Source organism: Labrus mixtus, chromosome 16 (assembly GCF_963584025.1).
Source record: "Labrus mixtus chromosome 16, fLabMix1.1, whole genome shotgun sequence".
NCBI classification, from domain to species: domain Eukaryota; kingdom Metazoa; phylum Chordata; class Actinopteri; order Labriformes; family Labridae; genus Labrus; species Labrus mixtus.
Window position 1 is genome coordinate 13,358,253 of NC_083627.1, and position 22,529 is coordinate 13,380,781.

A 22,529-nucleotide genomic window follows, 5' to 3' on the forward strand; every position below is an offset into this window, starting at 1 on the left:
TGATTTCGTCGCACTCCGCTCCGCCTGTAGATGAGGTTCAGCAGCTTCCGTCACATGCAGTTTTATTTTACAGCAACTCTGATCAAACGTCGTGCGATCTGGCAGATTTCCACCCAAAAGTCGACCTCACGTGAAGAATTGTAATGTGGTTGATTGTCGGTCCCCGGGAGAGGTTAAGGGTGACGTAATCAAGCGCTCGCCCTCTCTTACCTGTGAGTAGAACAAGGAAGTGCAGCGTGAGGCGAATTGATTACAAACAATTGCTGGCGGTAAGTGATCTATTGAGCTTAAAACGTTTCTATCCACACAGTATGAAAGCACATGCAAGAACAGTGCTAAAGTTGCATTTATTCACTCTTGTAGATCGCGGATTTCAACAAGTAGGAGGACGACTGGACGCTGTAGTGACTCATTGTTTTAATGGTACGAGAGTCCTCATGTTCATTATGAATGAAATCATCTCTGTTGGGGTTTAATAATTAGTTTGTATTTTATTATCGCTCTTACTCATCAGCGGCAGCAACGGGAGTAAACTTGCTGATTATTATTGTGCATAATTTATGTATACAATTATGTGACACTGTGTAATTAAAATATTATTATTATTTTCTTATATTTGCACACTGCTGGTCCGGGTGCTAAGTTGATGAATTAAAGGTAGCCTATACTATTTTGGGTTGACACTTTTAAGAAATGTAATTAATATGTTTTTGATGTTGATTTAAAGTCTTGCTTATTTCTCTAGGACTTGGAATTAACTCAAAACTGTCACTGTTTTCCCCCACTTTAATATTTACTTTTGTTTATTTTTAGAAGTAGTTTCAAATTAAATACTTTGACGGGCCGCGTGCAATAGACTTTTTATGGGCAAAGTGCAATTCATGAATTCATAGTAAAGCTATATGGGAGGGGGTAGTAGCTCTGAACGCCTTGATCCCTTTTGCTGTGTTTATTAATTTGTAGTGTTATGCATGAATTATTTGCTGCGTGAGCAGGTGAAGTTAGTGATTTTTAGGGAGTGTTGTTAAATGTATCTGTTGGATCTTGAGTGTGATGAGGAGCAGCTATTTTCCCCTGTGTACCTTGTTACTATGGGGATCAAGTGATTCATCAGTCATCCTTGCACACTGCCACAGTAATGTATGTGTGCCTTGTCTAGTGAACTGTATATTTCTAAAGCTACGGTGTCGCCTGTATTGGTCATTCATTTTAACGCTGTGTTACATTCTTCAATAAATACTATGTTGTTAAAACTACCAACCTCTCGTCTACTATACACGGTAAAAGTGCTACAGAATTAAAGATAGTTTTTTCTCTTTATATATCTCAGGTGGCGTCTACTTCAGGAGGTACGTTTATTCTGTGTTTGAGGGTGTGGAGATGTACGTCAACATTCAGAGAGTAAGAAGGTTTACCGACTACACCTTCTAGATCCTGTCCATGGAAATCACAAACAGAATTGTGACGAGGGGCAGCAACCCCGGTGATCCGATCCGGCTGTTTGAAAACCTTGAAGGTTAGTTCAGTCTCTTTTACTGTCACTTATGTTTTTCTGTTTTTTAGGGGAGATGCAGCTCCAGTCTTCATCGAGGTATAGACGCAGTTCTGATTCAGCTTTAATCACTAACTCGTTCTTATTGGATCAAAACTATTTTAAATATCAAATCTGTACGAGTTGTCTTCATTTCATCGTTTGAATTTGTGTAAAAATGACCGTTGGCGAGCAGCTTAAATACAGAAGATGTTTCTGTTTATTGGACCACAGAGCGACACGCGTGGCTGGACTTGAGTGTTTCTCTGAGCTGAAAATATCCGGCTCGTTAGTTTGACTTCATGTAGATATTTATTTTGTTAAAGGAACGCAGCAGGTGAAGCCCGGCCTTTAAATCAGGTGTTTAAGAGGTGAAGAATAAAGTCAATCATAATGAACCCCAGAGCTGTCTCACCTGTGAACACACAGAAGCATCGATTTGAGGACGGAAGTGATGCGTTCAGATTTTCTGGTGATAGGAGGCCGCTTCAGGTTCGCGCTTCAGTGATGATAAAGATTTATCATCTTAAAAACTGTTTCATAGAGTTTAGTGTGGAGGATTCTTTCATCCTCATGATCTTCAACACGTTTTAAGTTCCATGAAAGAAGTGAAAACAGACTTTCTGCAGTTTGTCATAATTCAAATAGCCTGTCATACCACACTTCCACCACACGGGGGCAGCAGTCAGTCGGTGTAGGAACAGAGCAGCTCTCAAACAGGAGAGTAAAGGTGAAGTGGTTCAATTAAAACTCATCAAACTAAAGAAAAACAAAAACACAAGACGTCTGTATCCGAGATTATAATGACACATACATTATAATCAAACTAACGAGCTGTAATTACTGAATTTAACCACTCGGGGCGCTCAAGAGGATGACGGAGAGTCAGGAGCACAAACAGCTGCTGTCACTTTTTAACACTCAGGAGGCATGACGGCGAGCTCTGTGTTTGACCTTCCTGCTGGTTACCGACCTCTGTGACACTAAATCAACTTTTATATAACTTCTAACCAACGTTATCATAAAAAAAGAACACAATTATTATATTCATTCATAAATATGAACAGAAACAGAAACGAGGGCCGTCAAACGAGTACAGTTTTTAATAGCATGTTTGAAATAAGCGTCAGGATCCCTGATGAGGATCGTCTGTCGTCAACAGAAGAGGATTCAATGTGAATGTGCTGTGATCAGAGTGAATCCCAGAGCCGGCAGGAGAGTCCATACACATCACCTCAACAGCAGAGCTTTATTTAACTCAAACTATTTTTAATCGTGTTCTTTATCATTTGGCATTTAAAAAAAAAAAAGAAAATAGTGAGGCTTTCATTTTGAATGTTTGTTCTGTCTTAAGCTGAGAGTACTTCACTTGCTGTGTGCTTTAGAGTACAGTAAGGCCCTTCCTGTAGAGTGAAGGTTAGGACAGGAAGTTAAGCACAGAAACAGGAAGTGGTTAGGGATCCCAAAGTGAGGTCAAACATCTCAAAGGAACCCTAACAAAAGGTCAATGTGTGATGTCATAAGGTGGATATTACTTTGGACTCGTCAGCTGAGCTGTCTGAGAGTTTGTTAAAGTGAAATGAGACGTTCAAAGATGCAGCAGTGTCCTTCTTTTACATCACTGAGACTACAGGGAGACACTGAGGACGATTATCTACAGAGAGCCTGAAGGGACAAAATAACAGGAGATTCCACAAACTGTGATTTAAACTGACGAGGAAAAACATTCAGACTTCTCAAATCACTCCCGTCACGTTAAAAGTCAACACAGAGAGAGTTTTGTTTTCGCCTGAGGGGAAATCAAACTGAAGAGGAAAACTCGATTAAGTATTTACAGCGCTCCTCAGCGGACCGATGAATTATTGATCATTTATTGGTTCCCAAATGGAAATGAACTTCTCTCTCTCTCGTCTTCCTCCTCTGTGTTCAGATTCAGCGCCCTCTCCGTGTTTTAGAGGTCAAAGTGTCTCAAGCAGCGAGGAGGTGGAACCTTCAGTCTGTCATATATATCTGTCGTATTCATATGGATCGAAGCACATTGCCTCAGAAATATTGAAGTTAATTTAAAGTGATCCGTCTGATCGAAGGGAAGCGGAGTCAAACTCGTGGAGATCTTTTTGGTTCACCTCGTTCAAAGCAAAGATTTCATCTGTGGGAGCCGATTTATACTTCAAATCTTTGTGGGCCAGAAATCAAGAAAAAAAATGTTTTTAAGTAAGAGAGAAAAGAAAATGATGTTACGTACAAGAAAGCTAAAATCAGAAGCTCACTGACGCCGGTTCCGTCTCTAATCGTTAGCACCACATGGGGAAGAAAGCCCCGCCCACTAAATGTCAATAGGTTTTTAAAATACCAATAGAAACTGAATCAGCTGAGGAACGTATCCTCTCGTTATTGATCTCAGAATCTTGTGTTCAGATGTTTATACGCTCTCCGTCTCACAGACGCTCGCTAGTGAAACAGGAAAAGAGAGGGGCGGGAACGTCTGGCAACAGGAAGGGAGGGGGGAGCTGAGGGAAGACGGAGGCGTGTCCAAAGAGAGCGTTTGTTTTGGTCTGAAAATTTGAGTAAGCCTCTAAACTCTGAGGGTTCAGTTTGTGTTTCAGACGATTGCTCGACCTTCTCAGACTCATCAGAGCAGAAGTCAGGTCGGAGGTGTCGAACTTTGCGGCTCACCTGGCGGCTCAGCTGGTTTCCTGCGTTCGGTCCTATCACCTGCTGAAGGACGGCAACACATCAAACAGTCCACAAAGACGACGACAGTAAGGGTTGTACTTCAGTTTTATTGTTCTGAGAAAATCAACACCAAGTAAAAAATAAATTACTTTGCTGATTTGTATTTCTGAACACGTCCTGATCAGAGGGGTAGAGGGACACCTGTGCTCTGCTCACCTGAAGGCCTCAGAAATAAACATTGAAGAGATATTTGGGAAACAACGTGAGCTCCACTTCTGACTTCCTGAAACAAAAACTTAAACGAGGCACATTTTCTGCAGCAAATCAAACCGAGTGAAGAACGCCGTGACCTCTGATAGAACCGAGCAGCCGAGCGTCTGTTTCCAAATCAGTCTCCAGTTTGAGCATGAAATATATAAAAAGTGAACGTGCGCCAGATGGCGGCCCGGGGAAGTTAAAATATCTGAGAGATAAATGTGACGGATGGAGGCAGATCAATCCAAACAAAGAAACACAGAGAGGGAACCAGCTGTCCGTCCTTATCGTCAGATCATTTTTATAATCTCGTTTTAATCGTCTTGTTTGTTTCATCCCTCTGACAACTCGACAAAAAGCTCCTGAAAACGAAACCAAAACACAAACACAGAAACATAATCGCTCTGCTCACAGCAGCTGTTACTGTCGGCGTTTTAAACACCGACACATCGGCCGAGAGCGAAACATCGAGACTGCATGAAGGATAAAAAAAACATCTTCATATCAAACGGTTCAACGTGTCGACCAGATTAAAAACATGCAGAACTTTACATAAATAACTTTTTGTTCTTTTATTTTTAAATAATCTATAAAAGGAAAAAAAGGAGGCGACAGAAAAACGGTAAAAAAATCTCAAATGTGACGCAGGTTCAAAGGTTTCGCTGCAGATCAGGCACGATCACAACCGACCAATCACGACCACTAATGGAAAAGGAGGTGGAGCTATAAAATAATTAGGCTGCAGACTTCTGTCCAGCACAGTGTGATGTAAATACTACGTTGGACAGAAGTCCAGTCGTGGTTATTCTGCAGGACAGCAGGCCCGGCTGAGCTGGTCTCCGGTCTTGGAATGAGGAAGTAAACAACAGCCCAGCTGACGTCAAACGCCGCGATAGCGTGGCAGGCGTGTGTGGTAGTATGCTGTTTGGGTGTGGCGGGAGGCTTTAGGTTAGGGAATGTGGCGATGAGGTTATCTGGTTTTAGTAGCTCTTAATCATATTTTAAAGCGTTTGCAGCAGCAGGCGGCCAACCAGAGGAAAAAGCGCAGCGCTCAGCGTCTTTTTCCAGAACGCCGCTCCGAGCGCTCAAGTTCAGAAAGGCGTTGTTGACATCACCGGTGTTCTCTTCCACATGTTTGACATTCCTCATATTTATGTCATACAGCGGCCGTTGTAAACAGTCTGTTGTCATAGAGACAAATAGAGAAAGTGACAAATTTCTTGTTTGCATTTCAGTAAACTTACAGCCGAGACTTCTACACATTAAAAATCTCCTCCTGTCATCATGACATCGTGATGACCACACACCTGAGATTTCAGGGACGTGGTCGTAATGATGTCAGCGTGCCTGACCTGCAGCGCCTGCAGTGAACTCGCCACGACGCCATCAAACTTAATCAGATGTACGAAATCGGAAAGCCTCTTTCACTTGACAGTGATTTATGAAACTTAAAGGTAGATATAAACGTTGGCATCGTTTCGATTAGATTTAAGCTGCGAGCGTCTCGCCGTATAAACGCTTGCAGAACCTCTTTGCGTTCTTCCAGAATCTTCTGACACCGTTACGAGGCACTTTACCGACGAGCGAAACAAAAAAAACATCAAAAACTAGAATTAGAAATCAGGACTGACATGTTTCTCTCAGCGATCTCAGAGAAAACACAAAAATAAAAACAAACATCAAACGTAGCATAGCGTTACCCCCGACCCGTCCCCTCTACGAAGTCCGTAAGAAATCCTCTACATCAGGCACTTGTTGATTAGTCCGTAACGACTCCACGCCACCCAATCAGAAACAGCGAGCAGCCCTCCGTCCGCCATCACCTCCGCTCACTGCATGAGTCCCGGCGGCGTCTTCGCTCCTCTCTTTAGCCTCCTCTTCGGCCCGACTCTCTCCACCTCTTCGTCAACGCTCCGGACGCTGCGGTGGACGCCGGGGGAGCTCAGTTCGACGTCATCCTGGGCGAACGTGGGGTCGTCAGGCGCCACGGGCCGTGGAGCCGGGTAGTTGGGTTGGTAGTATCGGTACGGATCGTCCTCCTCGACTTCGCCGTAGTTCTGGAAGACGTTGGGCGGCAGTTGGACTGCAGACATAGGGCCTCCGTCAGTGACATCCTCACGCTCTGCGTAGCCAACCAACCAGGCGGAAGCCGACGAAGCCAGAACGCCAGGCAGACAGCCCAAAACCAAGATGGCCGACACCCAACACCACAGGAAGCAATTTGGATTGTTTTTTTGTTTGGTGGGGGGTGGGGGTGGGGGTGGGGGGGGGTTGATTGGGTTAGACAGGAAGAGGGGGGCGGGAGAAAGAAGGAAGGAGCAGGAGACACATGGACAAGCGTTAACAAAAGTGACCGAGGGTTACTGCATCAGGGTTACCATGGTTACCAAGGTTACGGACTGAAGCAGAATAAGAAGGAAGGATGGATTCAGGATTAACAACTACAAATGAAAAGCTGATGAGTTTCCTCAGGCAGTAATTAGACGTGTTACTCATTCAAACTGTCAACATTTAAATTATTATTATTCAAGTGGAATTATTATTTTATTATTATTTTAACATTTAGTGTCCAAACAGCGGGTTGTCGTGCAGATGAGCTCTCAGTTATATTTATAAATGTTGATGTTAGAGGAGTGAAGCCTGAGGTTTAAAAAAGAGGCCGTGGATTCTCGTAATCTAGGAGAGAGAGTCAGAAGAGGACGAAGGGGTCAGTCGAGATCTTTAGAAAACAACCAAAACGACTCTTAAAGACAAGAACAATCAAATGCATGGCTGCACGTCAGCTCAGAGCTTCAGTGTTTTATTTTGTGTTAGTTTAAGATAATTATTTATTTCTGTGTCAGGGCCGCGTGTGTTCAGCTGATGCAGTGACACCACCTGCAGCAGTTCACTGATCCCTGCTGATCGTCGGCTCTGAACGCAGCTCAGTGGTCGTTAAAATATTGAGCTGGAGTCATCAGGAGGAAATAAACGAGCGTTTTGTTTTGCAGACAGAAAGACAGACAGAGGAGGAGGAGGAGGAGAGAGAGACAAACACACAAAGACAGACGAGTCATTACAACATGCAGGCGTTACTCACATGACGAGGCGGCGGGCTGCGAGCTGCACAGCGCCCTCTAGGCTGCTGTTATACCTTCAACCTTAACACATCATGAGTTAACACCATCATGCACTTCAAGATGAATCTTTGAGGGTTTTCTTCACTCATATCAGATTCAAACACATTCACTGTGTTTACAAAAAGCCACGTTTGGCTGATTTGTGTGTTTGCATGTGACGCTGCGTCGACTACAAAAAGTGTTACTTTTTAATTTCCCACGAGTCCGTTCTCCCCGTGAAGGCTGAGAAAACACAGTCGGCGTTGTTTGGATTCTGCAGATCAAATTAACACTTTGCAGATCTGAAAGCTGGCAGCATCACAGATTAATCAGCTGCAGCTTCTCTCTGTATTTGTAAACACTCTGTGGCGGCGGTGGTGGTGTGTTCGAGTGATATGAGGGAAGAAAAGCCTCCATGCTGCATCAGATGAAACCCTCTCCCACGTCCCAGAGAGATTCAACTGACATAAAGAGATCATTCATGACGTGTTAAGATGCAGAATTCAGTCAGTAATGGTGTGATGTTGATGTTGGCGATCATGCAGATTTAATGAGTCTCTGCAGGACGAAGCGACGACCTTAAAGGACGGTTTCACTCAAATCACCAGAATTGTAAATCTTGCTTTTTAAACTAAACTAAGACTAATAAGCAGCCAGTATGCTACTAATTAGCATGCTAATAAGCAACGAGTTAACGGTGAGTTTTGTGACCTTGATTAAAAGTGTTACCAAATAATATATATGTTCAGTAAACACGTGTATGGATGATGTGCGACCTGCAGAGATAAACGGTTTGAGCTGATATTTGAATCTTTTCTTCTGGTGATTTTGGACCTTTGACCTTTAAGGGAACTTCACCTGACAGATTGATCAACTGAATGAAGAAAAGTTGTTTTCAGGACAACAACAACAAGCTCAGAGTGTCAACGTGATCGGAGAATGTTAGAAGGTGTGAGACCGGCGAGCTGAGCTCCCCGTGCGTTCCAGTCTGAAGCAAAATTCTGTATCTTAAATGTATTCGAAGGTGGTTAACCTTTAAATACAGCGAGTGTGCGACTGAATGACTTCAGCGACATGCAGCCCGTTTAACTCAGCGGCGGCTTTTCATCATGAAGAGAAAGCGACTGAATGAAACGTTTCACTTGTTGACCTTCAAACTGAAAAGACGCACTCCGCTCTGAAGAGCTCTCATGCTCGCTTTAGAACACACAACACATGCATGATCTTTTATATGAAAACAGTTTTATGTTTGATTCTTTGATTACGACCTCGACACAGTGAAGACACGTTTGATATTAAGGTATAATAGGGAAGCCATCAGCGAGTACGCCATCTTGGAACCCTGCCATCAGATATTCATTTTCCACATTATCATTTCTAAAGACTCTGTAGACTCAAGCTGGCGACACACGATGTTACAACATGGAGACCACAGACATGAAGACAGTTTCAACTGATGTTTAAGATTTTAATCCGAGGGTGTCAGTCGCCTAGTGGTTAGTGCGCCCTGTACGGAGGCAATAGTCCTCCAGGTGGGCGGCCAGGGTTTGAGTCCCGCCTGTGGCTCTTTTGTCGACATCCTGTCTTTCCAATAAAGGCATTAAAAGCCCAAAAATATTTTTTTTTAAATAAAAACATTATCATCGTTTGGATCTAGACATAATATCTGTTATTAAGTTCTGTAGCTTTACAAAGTACCTTTAAATCATTTTGTTTCCTGAGTCGTTTCTAAACCTCTGTAGTCATGGCTTACACCTGATGTCAGAAAGCCTCACGCTGCGTCTTTGTGACTCTACGTACCTCCAACATTGTAGCCCACACACGAGTTCTGGTCACAGTAGCCCGGTGGTCCAGCAGTGCCAACGGGTCCTGGAACCCCAGGCCGTCCGGGCGTTCCTGGATTTCCAGGTCGCCCTGTGGAACCCTGGCTGCCAGGTCTGCCCTGACCCTGAGCACCTGGAGGGGAAGGAACTCGTACAAATGACTCAAGGGATCAGATTTCATAATGCTGTGGATCTATGGCTGTATACAAAGATGGAAGACATGACAGCAAAACATTCAGAGCTCCCCCTGCTGACTGGCTGCAGTTTAGGCCATAAGCTCCGCCTCCTCCATGTTAACAAATGGGATAAACTATAAAATCAAAATGTTTCTCAAACATGATTTCTGTCTTCATAGTGAGCTCTTCTCACGCTGATTTATGACACAGTGTTCATGTTTTTGAGAAATTTCACTGTAATTAATTTTTGATATAAAAAGGGTATGACATCATGATTGACAGCTGTGTTGACCAATGAGGCTCCTGCGTTGCTGTGTGCAGCGGATTATTACAGCAGAGGTGAGGAAACGTAACAAACCCGAGAGTCTCTGAACTTTCCATCACCGTGAGCGTCTGCTTCAAACCGACACAAGAATCTGTTCTGCTGTGGACTGAACCCACCTGAGCGACCTTTGACCTTTTAGCAGGAAGTTAAAGGTGTGCTTAAGAAGGAGCAGAATGTCTCAACGGTGGCTCCACCTGCCAATCTCTACTGCACAGACTATGGATCAAAGTGACATCACCGTCTTCCTATAGGGGATATTTTGGCTTCACTCTTGCACAACCAGAGGAGGTGAAGGACTCATCGTCCATCTTTATAGACAGTCAATGCTTTGGGTTGGTGTGGTCTAATTTACCCTGTGGTCCTGGAGGTCCTCTTGGGCCTTGGATTCCAACACCTTTCTCTCCCTTCTCTCCTTTATCTCCTGGTTGACCTGGACAGACAGAACAGAGTTACATATGTTATTTCACTGAGACTTTAAGATGCAGCAACTTTTTACTCCAACATATGAAGAATTAACTATTTGGATTTCTTCATTTTGAATGTGTTTTAATAGAAAGTGTCAAAGTTGGTTCGGTGCCTTGCTCAAGGGCACCTCGGCAGTACTCGGGAACTGACCAGGCACCTCTCCAGCTACCAGACAAACTTCCATATTATGGTCCACATCGGGACATGAACTGGTTCCCAAACCAGGTCCCTACGGACTGAGCTACTGTCGCCCCTAAGTATCTGAGTATGAAACATTTTGACGGCCTTAATGGTGACTTCTGTGTGACTAGCCGTGATTTGAATCAGTGATTATGTGTGTAAACTCCGCTGCTCCACTTCACCTCTCTCTCCTGGTTGTCCGTTCTGTGCGTTCTGTCCCGGGAAGCCGGGTCGTCCCGGGGGTCCCTGTTCTCCCTGAGCTCCTGGAGTTCCCTGCCTGCCGGGCTCTCCGGGGGGTCCCGGCACCGTGCGGATGCTCACCGGAGGACTGGGTGCGCTGTTCAGGATAGAGTTGTAGCGAGCCATGTGGCCTGAAAAAACAAGAACAGGGATGACTTCTCTCCAGAGGTTCAGCTACCTGGATGTATCACAGAGGCAGGGCCGTGTCCAGAGGTGGCATGGACCCCCTTTGAAATCTGATAAGCCACTCCTGGTGCAATCCCCTTATCCTTAACTATCATTGGATATTAACCTTGTCTGAGGCGGGGCCATTTGGGCTGAGCTGCAACAAAAAACTGTCTGCACCTTTTTTTTTGTTTTTTTTAAACAATCTTTATGTTATCTGAAGACTTTACAAAAATCCATCATGAGCACAACACTAAGCCACATCTAGCAGAGTTACAGTGGTAGAAACCTCAAGCAGAACCAGACTTAGAGGTTAGATTGTCGGCCCAAGCCCTCCTTTGCCCAAAGCCGGGTCTGGCCAGGATCTCCCCCCCCCCCCCCCTCCCCACAGGCCCGGGCCTTATAGAACGCAGCAAACTTTTACGATAAAAAAATAGGTATGAAAAGTGCGTCTTATACTTTATGGTATGTGCTCTTCATGTTCTGGTCTCTCCTGAATAAACTGAGTAATAAAGCGTTCTCATGGTTACTCACTCTGGATGAGCTGCTCACAGACCTGCCGGGCGATGGCCTGAACGGAAGCTGTCGACTGGAGGTCACCCTGCAGACACACAAACACAAGTACTGTTCGTAAAATCTAAAATCAAACCCTGTCATTTAGACAGTTTCATGCTTTAAAAAACTAACAAAAGGGGCGCTGGTGGCGCAGTGGTTGATGCGCGCGCCTCATGTGTGGAGGCTTTGGTCCTCCAAGCGGGTGGCCCGGGTTCAAGACCTGTGGCTCCTTTCCCACATGTCATTCCCCACTCTCTCATTCCCTGATTTCCGACTCTATCAACTGTCCTATCTCTCGAATAAGGCCCCACAAAAAGCCAAAAATAAATCTTAAAAAAACAAAAAAACTAACAAAACAAACAGTTATTGATTTGATTTGCCCTCTACAGCTCTCCCTCACACATGCATTCCTCCCTCACCTCTCACAACAAACGTGTACAGATCAAATAATCACTATGAGCACAGATCATCAAACCTCCGACCCAAGCCGACAAAAGCTCACACACAAACGAGCACACACCCAAATGAGCACACACACAAACGGAAGGACGCACTCACCCGTTCGCCTTTGTCCCCTTTGCCTCCCGGACCGCCCTGCATGAGAAGAAAATGAAATTAAAACAAGGAAATAAAAAACACAAGCTTGTGAACGATTCGACAATATGGAAAATGTGCGTCTCATTTCTGGGGCTGCATCCTCTGAAGGACGCTTACTGTTACTGTTGTTCTGTTTCTGATTCAGAGCTTTGGCTCCCTCTGGTGGTCGGTTATGGCTTGCTTGCTGGTTACTTGGTTACCCCGCCCACCTATAAGCCAGACTTCCTCAGCTTTCTCTCGCTCTCCCTCTGGACGGCCATCATGCACGACCTTCTGCCTCTCTTTGGGTTGTTGTTCTCGACTTAAAACAAAGTTTGCCCTGTTGACTTCCCTTTACTTTTGACTTTCCCCCAGGATCAATAAAGTATCTACATACTGTTACCGCCTGAACCAGCTCGTCATAACGATGTCTTCGTCTCGTTAATCTTTTAAAGTCTAATTAAAACTAAAAGAGGATTTACTCTTCAAAAATCTGCTCTGGTGTTAACTCAGACAGGGAGAGAAGAAAGGGTTTAAACAGAAGAGGCAGATTGAAGCTCTGATTGGTCGACAGACTCACCGGTGGTCCCAGCTCTCCTTGTTTTCCTGAAGGGCCCGTGTTTCCTGGGGCCCCTGGAGCTCCTGGAGTCCCCTGAGGAGATGAGGACAGACATACTGTAATCAACTTGAAGTTACTGTAGCTGAAATCTGCATTGATTCATAAACATCTGCTGCAGTGACCTCCGGTTAAATCCACCTTCAGGTGTCGAGAGAGAACCAGAGAGACGGCAGCAAAATCTGTCACCATCCACTGACACAGATAATACATTTCCTGTCCTTTTTTACTCTAATTCTTTATTCAGAGGATGGCTGTGTAGTTACAGAAACCATAAAGGGTCATTTTGTGAACTCTTTTCTTCTCAACAGTTTTCAGTTTTTAGCATCAAATAACTTCAAACATTCAATAAAGAGAGAGATGTGTAGCTTCATTAACACACACTGGACTCGTGTCCTGTTGAAAAAACACACAAAGAGATGAGGGACGTCATTGTTAAATGTTCACTTACGATAGTCCCTGCAGGACCCGGTCTGCCGGGTGGTCCGTCCTTGCCTGGAAGTCCCTGTGGAGGAGAAAGACGTGTGTATGATGGACACTGACATTTTAGGGCGCACTCACACAAGTTGTCCTGTACCGAGCTGAAGCTGAACATCCTGCATTGAAACACTTTATGAGAGTTTAAAACGAGGCTCAGCAGAAGAGGTCGACTTTGAGATAGAAAAAAAAATCTAAGAACTAAAACTGGAAATGATCCGATATGTGAACAAACACTGCAGGAAGGTACAAGTGTGGATGTGAAAAATACAATAACAATAAATATCAGTGTTGTTGTAAACATTATAACTCACTCTGACTCCTGCAGTTCCTTCTCGACCCGGACCGCCGGCTCTGCCAGGAATTCCCTGAAACACAAAAACAATAGCAGAGGACGCTGAAGGTCGAATATATCCTGTCGACGCAGACGCTTTCGACCAGCCTCTTCATCGTCGAAATGCTTCATGACACCCACGTTGAACTGCCCAAAGTTTAAATGTACTCTCATTGATGAGCAGATCATAAAACTAGTATTTACTGTGTTCAGTCCGAAGAAAACCTCAGAAACAGAAAAGATTCGGCTCTCTTGTTAAAAATGTGTTCCTGTTGTTGCAGGAAAACAGGAAACAGAAATAACAGAACTCAACCTTTGGCAAATGGCACCATTATTCAGAATCTGACAACTGTGTGCTCCTGAAAGGTCGTGTTGGTGCGAGTGTTTCACAGCAGAGACATAATGACTAGTCTCTTTGTGAAACAGCCTGCTGCCCTCCTCGCTGTCAATAACAAGCTGCATTAGTTTGTATCTCGGACAAACTCACATTTACCAAAACAAATCTGCAGAATGCAAAATCAAGCTGGGTAGCTTTTGAGCTCTGCAGCCTCATGAGGCTGATGTAGAAGGCAAAATGTGAAATACTCACATTACGACAAACTTGCCGTCTGTTGAAAACATAAACTAATTAACCATGAGGTTTGACAAGGACAGCCAATGAGAGAGGGATTTTAACATGCACTCCCTTGGATGACCAGCAGGCGGTGACTCAAGTAGTTGCAAAAAGAAGGGTGCATCCAAATTGTCCCTCTTATCTCCTTTCACTATCCTCTTCACCTTAACCCCGGGGAAAACGTCATGAGGTTAAGGAAAGATATTAGGAGAATTCATAAAGGACTTAGGGAAAGGTGGTCGCGTTGCTCTGACAATCCGAGCGCATTTTCCACTGGGCCACGTAATTAAATGCGACGGGCCGTCGGAGGTTAATGACATGGTTCTGCCGCGGTGAAACTACAATGTTCTGAAAATGGACTACAAAAAGCGCATCTAAAAAACTTTCCCCTGTGCCTTCTTACCGGTGAAATAATCCTAATAACCACGAGGAAGTGAAATAAAAGGCATATAGGCTACCAGGCTCCGAGTAAGAAAAGTGAAAGCATCACCTTCCTGTCCACTCAGAAATCTACATTAATACAAAGTAAGTATGATTGTATGAAATTAATTGTTACATTTACGCAAGATAGCCTATAGCCTACATAAACATCATTTTTTAAGTATACAAATGTAGAACTGCACAAAGCATTCTGAAGTGAATGAAATATGTTGAATAAAACATCATCTGGCTAAAAATGTTTCTTACATGATCTGTCCCTTTACGATTATCGTTCATTTTGGTCGGATGCGCGACTCGCTTTCAATGTTGCGGCCGCAAGGAATTGTGGGGCGTCATATCTCATCTCCTTTGGTAACAATGGTCCTGCAATGCTTCTGGGTCATTTCACTCAGTGAGGAATGTTCCTAACCAAAAATGACATTTCGGATGCACCCGAAGTCTGGTCGTCAAAGACCAAATGGTCCTTCATCTCATTTGATGTATTTTTTTTTAGTTTTCCTCCACACAGCATCAAGTTCACAATCATATCGTAATAAACGTATTGGAACATATGGCATCGTACAACGGAGGATAAAACATGGTATGCTTTAACGCAATCTTCTCATTGACAAGTCGCTAGCACGTTTCTTTTTTATTAATCAAAACTTGTAGCTATTGTTAGCTACACGTGCAACGTTCAAACCAAGCTCCGACTTCTCGTCCAAAATGTTCACCTCTGTTTCCTAGAAGAAGAAGTCTGAATGATCATGGCTTCAAATGGCTCATGGGTGTCTACATTAGAGTGTCTGCATCTATTTATGCCGGGTAAAGAAAGCGTCCTATGAGCGTCCTGAACAGCCATGCTGAGGGTAAATCTGTTCTTTCACATCGTTTCCTCCTTCATACCTGAGCTCCTTGTTGTCCAGCGTCACCTTTCTGTCCTCTCTCTCCAGCAGGACCCTGCACTCAAAAAAGAAAACAGAATAGAGAAAAAATTCAGTGTAATAACAGAATCAAATGATTTCAGCTCTATAAAGAGACAATTAAAGAGTTCTAGTAAAGTAGAAACTCTTGCTCTTCAGCCGCTCCACGGATGGAGGTCGGCGCTCAAAGAACGACCTCAGATGTTTAAATTATAACTCAGTGGACTCCTCTCAGGAAGGATCCAAAGAAAGTTCTGGATCGCACCAATCACCCAGGGCAACTTTATCTTTTTTTTTTTAATTTAAGATGTATTTTTGGGCTTTTTGTGCCTTTAATTGAGAGATAGGACAGTGGACAGAGTCGGAAATCAGGGAGAGAGAGAGAGTGGGGAATGACATGCGGGAAAGGAGCCACAGGCCGGACTCGAACCGGGGCCGCACGCATTGAGGACTACAGCCTCCATACACTGGGCGCGCACTAACCACTGCGCCACCAGCGCCCCGGGCAACTTTATCTTTGCTGCAAAGTTAAATCACTCTGTTGTGTGTTCGTCGTACCGGGGATCCGATGATGGAGCGCCCACTGGGTCCCTGTGGTCCTTGGGGTCCCTGAGGTCCAGCTACACCTGTGTCACCAACTGGACCAGTCGGTCCCTGGGGAGAGAGAGAGAGAAAGAGAGAGAGAGAATTAACAACAGACTGACTTGTTAACAGGTGCAGCGAGTCTTACACAACGCTGTCGAGATACAAAAATGGACAGCAATAAGAATATTTAGAAAAAATAAGCGCACACTGAGGTGACACGATTTGAGACAAGTGAGTCGACTTGTTTAAGAGAAACGAGAGCGTCGACCTTTAGAGTATTTTGTAAAAGAAGCGCTAAACGCTGCCGTAGCCAGACCACATAGCATAGTTTAAAAACTGGTTTAGAGTTATTAAACCACATTAGACAACGTCAGGATGTAACTTTATGGACAAATATTGAGTAACCTGCAGCCATAAAGTTATCATCCAATAATAATCCAGTCCTGCTGTCTATAATCCGTCTCTAGAGTGAACAGAGTCGTTTAGTTTCTCTAGTAAAATACATGAAAGCACACCTGTGTAAAACCTGCTGATTCTTTACACCACAAACTATGACAACATTCTAACGCTGAAGGCTTCTGCTGCTCATGTTTTTGTGAACATCAGATAATTTTTTTTTTTTAAACTTGTGTAACATCTGAGAGCGAGTGAAGATGCTCATGAGGACATGATCGTGGTGATAAGAGGATCTAATTTGAGTGCGACAGGATGTGTGCTTCAGGTTGATAAAGAAGAAAATAAAAGAAAATAATCAAATTCAACCAACGGGGAATTTAAAGGAGTTCAAATCAGTGAAAAATCGGACTGAGGCTGCAGCAAACACCACAAAGCACACTTATCATCCTGAAAAGAAAAAAGCCAGCTCTCAGAAGTTAATCTGGAGTGAAAACCTGAAACATGCAAAAGATGAAAACATTTTAAAAAGTGTTTAGAATGATTGAATATAACCTTCGTTACTCGTAGGGGAATTTGCCTCGTATCGAAAGAAGACAAACAGGACACACATATAACATATAAAACATAAAAACAAATTAAAAAAGGTCCATTAAAGTGTCTCATGATTACAGGTAGGGATTTCAACTAAAGGAGAGCTTCAAAGTTGAAATCATTTGATCATTCAAATAAAACCGAGATAAGAACGAGGCGGTGTGTTTTCCTGTTGTTGCTTTCTGGATGTGGAAACCATTGCAACAACACGTACACCAACATCACAGAGATTTGTGTGCACGTTTATAGACGACACCTTCAGCAGCAGCAGAAGAACAGACTCTGATGAGAAACAAACTGCAACATAAAGCGAATGACTCTCCTCAAAATGTCCTCTAACATTTATGAAGAACCGACTTGCTCCCCGACCGTGAGCTACAGCGAGGGAGTCCAAAAAGACGGAGCAGAAAGAGCAGAGAGTGTGGAGAGAGTGGTCGACATCTACGAGAGCGCCGACATATCTACTCGAGATTATCTGTTAACACGAGATGGAGGTACACACGAACTCAATACACCTTAATCAAAAACATTTAGAACTGTTCACAGAAAATGAACGTGGGTAATTTATTCAAATGAAGGGCTCGTCTCTGATTAACACGTAAAGGAGGTTAAGTGATGTTTTTACCCATCAGGTCGTTTAAGTTCATCAAAGTATTTAACGCTACGATAATTTAAGACAACAAAACGATACGATCACTGTTATCTGCACAAATATGTTGGAAAGGTTTCCATAGCCCCCCGTTGCCAATGTTTAGACAAATTGCAGGACTCTTGAAGTTTCTGTGAATTAAAATAAAGAAATGACCAAATTTCAGCGCTGAGGAGTTCTGTTTTTTTTTTTTTTTTACTGTGAAATCAAACAGGTCTCGTTCTCATTTTGAATAGAATCGCATCATAGCTTAAAGGCAGGGTTGGTGATTTCTTCCAGATCCACTTTTTAACGGCATTTTATCCGATATAAATTAGTCATCTGTTTTGACAGCAGATAATCAGAGTCGAGGAGGAACGGTGAGAGGAAACGAACACTAAGAAAAGGAGTCATTGAACTTTCCATAACCGTGAGGGTCTGCTTCACACAGACACGAGAATCTTTTCTGTGGACTGAACACACCAGAGCAACCTTTGACCTTTAGTCTGTAACATTAATGTGAGTTTTAGGTGAAGGGGGGTTGGTCATCTTTATACAAAGATAAAGATGACCAACGGCTGCATTAAAGGTCACATATCCTCCTCCTCTTCAACCAGTGTAAATAAGTCTCAGAGCTCCTCAAAACCTGTGTGTGAAGTTTCTTGTTGTAAATCCACTCTGATCCTGTATTTGATCATGACTATAAACCTCTCTATTTCAGCCCTGCTCAGAACAGGCTGTTTCTGTGTCTGTACCTTTAAATGTAAATGAGCTGTGTCTGACCACGCCCCTCTCTGGAAGGGCTTGGGTGTCTCTGGCTTTCTCGCTCCATGTCCTATTGTTAACAGTGAGAGGGCAGACTCAGAGGGCAGAACAAACACCTAGCTGTAGGAGAGTCACCCACCTGGGGGAGGGGCTACTGCCCTTTGTGATGTCATGAAGGGAAAATCTCCAAACAGCCTGTTTGAGTACACATTTTATGAAAAGTGGAGCAGGCAGAAGACGGAGAGGATGGACTCTTCTCATAATTGGGGGGTTTGTAGACGGACTAGAGACACATATTAGTGTTAGAGAAACATGGTGAAGTGGATTCTGTATAACATGTGACCTCTAAACATGTTGAATGTCTCAATAGTTTGTCTCTCAGGAGCACGCAGTCCAAAGCGTCCTCCTCCTGCGGTCCAAAGAAACCCTTTTAAAGCTGCCTCACTGATCCTGGCTCTGCTTTGTGTCCTGCTGGTCGCAGCCGTCACTGTGCTGTCTAAACTCTGTGAGGACCATGTCTTTATTTCAACGTCACATCTTCAGTCAATCAAAACTGAATTAAAGGTTTGATTCTACGTCAGCGCTCTGTTTCTTTGTCTTTCCTGGTGCAAACAGACGAGCTCAACATGACGTATAAAACCAGTTACGAGGAGCTGAGCAACAGTTATAGAAACAGTTTCTGCCAGTTTGAGACCACCAGCACAGGTGAGAAACACCTTCAGTCTAATTAATCCAGAACGATTAAAACTCTGTTACTAAAACACAATGAAAAGGATTGTTTGTTCTGAAGGGTTTTGGAGAAGGTTTCGATGCAGCTGCTATTACCGATCTACAGAGATGAGAAACTGGAGTGAGAGCAGAGCGGACTGTGTGAACAGAGGAGCAGATCTGGTGATCATCAACAGCCAAGAGGAACATGTGAGTGTTAGGTCCATTTTATGTCAAAGTGTGAATGTAAAGTGTGTGTTCAGCGTTTCCCGCAGCGCTATAAGTGAAGGTGGCCGACTTAACAACACGCGCCCTCCACCTTAACAACCTTTGTAAAAGAGAAACCTTAAATTGATTAAATCCTCCTGCGTCTCTCTGTGAGATCCAACAGCAGTGCCGGAAGCTGTTGGTTGCTGATTTGGTCAACCCAACGGTTCAGGGCCTTATGTGATCCACAAAACGCAACTTTTTTTTCTGTTTCATCCCTCCGTGTCTGTGTTTATCCCTCATGAATCAGCTGGTGGTTACAGACGTCATGATTTAGAAAAGTGTCATCAGTAACGTAACAGCCTACTATCGTCTGTAGCTGCAAATTGAGACAAACAAACTCTGTAACAGAGCGCTGTGTTCTCAGTCGGCCTTTAGTGTTTCCTGTTTTATTTTGTAGTCCTGTGTCCGCAGCGTTACATGTTGAGTTTTATTTCCTGCCCTTGTGTTTCCTTCCACTTTGATTGCCCTCACCAGTTTCATCTGTGCTTTCCAAGCGGCACCCCTTGGTGTTAAGAAAATGAGGCCGATGCTGAAGTGTCAAATCCTACAGTTCCTTGAGTGTCCACTAGAGTCTGGCTGCAGAAGCACAGGAGGTCACACACACACCCATTCTAAAAAGCCTGTTTTTACAGCCGAGATTAACATGTTTACAGCCTGATTCAAAGAAACAAATAGGTCTGATTAGCTCATGTCTCGATCGACACACACTGTACGGGGGGTGAATGTTTTGATGACTCATCCGTTTTGATTTGATGAAGGATAAGAGTTATTCGTAATAAGGCGTGTAGCTGACCTGATTGACAGGCGGGCGCGTTTTGTGAGGAGGTTTAAAACCCGCCTCAGCTCCAGCTCTCAGCCTGTCGTTAGGTTGACTGAAAGTAACGCTCAGACAGCATTTCCAGCATGGAGACCGCCATCGACATTTTGGTTCTTTTGAAAAAGAAGCTTTGATTTCCCTTTTGAGTATTTGATAAAATTACTTTATTATCATGACACATACTTGTTGTTGAAGTAAAAACTAACATTTATTGTCTCTGTTGTTCAATGACCAGGACTTCCTCTGTGACCTGAATGAACGTGGAGCGTCATGGATTGGTCTGCAGTCAGTAACAACGAATGATTATCGAAAAGAGTGGGAATGGAAATGGGTGGACAGATCGACGCCCATACAACTGTGAGAAATTATGTGTTAAAGAAAACTATATCTTTGCTTAGTAGTTACTTTAAAATAATGAGAATGATTTATGTATTCATATGTATTTGTTTTATCCACATCCGCCACACGAAAGCACCTTTAAATGTAAATGAGCTGTGTCTGACCACGCCCCCTCTCTGGAAGGGTTTGGGTGTCTCGGGCTTTCTCGCTCCATGTCCTATTGTTTATGGTGAGAAGGCAGACTCAGAGGGCAGAACAAACACCTAGCTGTGGGAGTGTCACCCACCTGGGGGAGGGGTTACTGCCCTTTGTGATGTCATGAAGGGTAAATCTCCAAACGGCCTGTTTGAGCACACATTTTCTGAAAAGTGGAGCCGGATGGAGAGGATGGACTTTTCTCATGATTGGGGGGTTTGTAGACAGACTAGAGACACATATAAGTGAACAACATGGTGAAGTGGATTTTAGCGAATATGTGACCTTTAAACCGGGGACCCTCCAGCTCCCAACCCAAACCCCAACAGACTGAGTTACTGTGGCCCCCCTTGACAGATATGTTGACCTTAATTTAAATAGCTATCTAAAATAGTAACCAGAAATATAATAATTAAAGGCTTTATATGCAATTTTTTGATCCAGCAGATGTCGCCCTTGAGCACCAGCATGAAACCAAAACAACTTGCGCTGCATTGTTGTGTTAGCATGCTAATGCTAGCGATCTTTATTATGCTCGTATCTTCACACTGCATGTAAATTTACCCTAAATGACCATGATCTAGAAATGCAGTTAAGCAGTGAGTACAGTATGTTATTTTTCTTTTCTCTAGTCCCTCAATTAAACAACTTTTATACGCAAGGGGATGAGCTGGCCGGCCGTCCCGACGATGTAAACAAAGTGAAGATAGGACTCGGAAAACTCGGAAAGCATTACAGACAGTGGGACTCGAGTGTTACACCCATTGTAGACAGTCATGACTCAGAGTTATTTTCAGAGGATATACTTGATTTCTATTATATTTAAGTGTGAAAAATCGCATATTAAGCCTTTAAATTGTGATTGTTTGCAGAGTACTTTTTATTAAAAATGACTGCATCCATCTTCTTATAAAAATGGTTTTATTTTGAGGCTCTAACACTGTTCAATACTCGTCTCTGTCTACAGCTTCTGGCAGAAAGACACCAATGTGGAACCTGTGGAAGGGTCCAAAGTTTACATCAATCAGGGAGGAAAGATGAGCCCAACCAACAACGGCTCGAGAGGATGGATATGTGAGAAACCAGTCAACACAGACTGACATGTAACGGTGATTCTTTCCTGGTGACCTCACTAACGGTTATGAAATGGATTTAAATATTCTGTCCCCATGTTTATGTCCAAAGCTTCTTGGTGTCAGAGTCTCACATCCTGGTTCTACCCAGATATAGTCTGTTAGGGAAACACCGTGCAGACAGTCGCCTCTGCTATTCACTGCACACCTGCCCAAATGAATGTGTGTATGTACGCGTGTTGAGGAGAGGGGAAGTTACCAAAGCTAACCAACAACTTCTACAACACGTGTTAATGTGTGTCCAGATACTAGAGCAATACATCAAATGTGTCTGTTGTTGATATTAATATCATAAATGTTCAGCTGCTGTAAGCTTTATCATGTTTGTCTCTCCATGAACTCGCTCTCTTTAGCTTTTAGTGTTTTTGTTCCATCATGTCGGTCTGAGTCGCCTTAAACTCCAGCGTTTAGTCGGCTTGGAGGATTTTAAAACCACGATGAAGGATCATTAACGACTGTGTGCACATGTTTCTCTGCAGAGCACTTCTGATTTGTTTGATGCTGCAGTCTCAATAAAGTTTACATTACATGTTAAATTGGACTTGATTCATATTTTGTAAGAAAGAGTGTGATCAGGTTGAGTGGGCAGTGTGCCTCATATGATGTAAGCTTAACGTCAAACTGCTGAGTACCTGCTCTTTGTTCCGGGGTGAT

At 43.5% G+C, this 22,529-nt stretch overlaps 2 protein-coding genes across 8 annotated transcripts in view; one reads left to right on the forward strand and one right to left on the reverse strand.

Moving 5' to 3' along the window:
- Positions 1-4,294: 4,294 nt before the first annotated feature.
- col14a1b (collagen, type XIV, alpha 1b) overlaps positions 4,295-22,529 on the reverse strand; it is a 112,760-nt gene continuing 94,525 nt past the window's right edge. For 2 of the 5 annotated variants that reach the window (XM_061059223.1, XM_061059218.1), the window contains 11 exons: positions 16,007-16,102; positions 15,432-15,485; positions 13,473-13,526; positions 13,133-13,186; positions 12,646-12,717; positions 12,048-12,083; positions 11,469-11,535; positions 10,712-10,900; positions 10,237-10,314; positions 9,361-9,516; positions 4,295-6,584 (listed from right to left, as the gene is read on the reverse strand). In XM_061059223.1, coding sequence (XP_060915206.1) covers positions 6,292-6,584; positions 9,361-9,516; positions 10,237-10,314; positions 10,712-10,900; positions 11,469-11,535; positions 12,048-12,083; positions 12,646-12,717; positions 13,133-13,186; positions 13,473-13,526; positions 15,432-15,485; positions 16,007-16,102 — 1,149 coding nt within the window. In that variant the 3' untranslated portion in view covers positions 4,295-6,291. The other 3 variants (XM_061059219.1, XM_061059220.1, XM_061059221.1) reach the window with 3 other exon arrangements.
- On the forward strand, positions 17,264-22,411 carry LOC132990810 (CD209 antigen-like protein A). 3 transcript variants are annotated; one of them, XM_061059264.1, is made up of 6 exons: positions 17,264-17,514; positions 18,784-18,918; positions 19,029-19,118; positions 19,204-19,331; positions 20,444-20,565; positions 21,710-22,411. In XM_061059264.1, the coding sequence occupies exons 1-6, from the start codon at positions 17,334-17,336 to the stop codon at positions 21,840-21,842; spliced, it is 789 nt and encodes a 262-aa protein (XP_060915247.1). In that variant the 5' UTR covers positions 17,264-17,333; the 3' UTR covers positions 21,843-22,411. The 3 variants fall into 3 exon arrangements, with proteins under 3 accessions (XP_060915247.1, XP_060915248.1, XP_060915249.1); XM_061059265.1 differs by having other exon boundaries at positions 18,799-18,918; XM_061059266.1 differs by lacking the exon at positions 20,444-20,565 and having other exon boundaries at positions 21,710-21,827.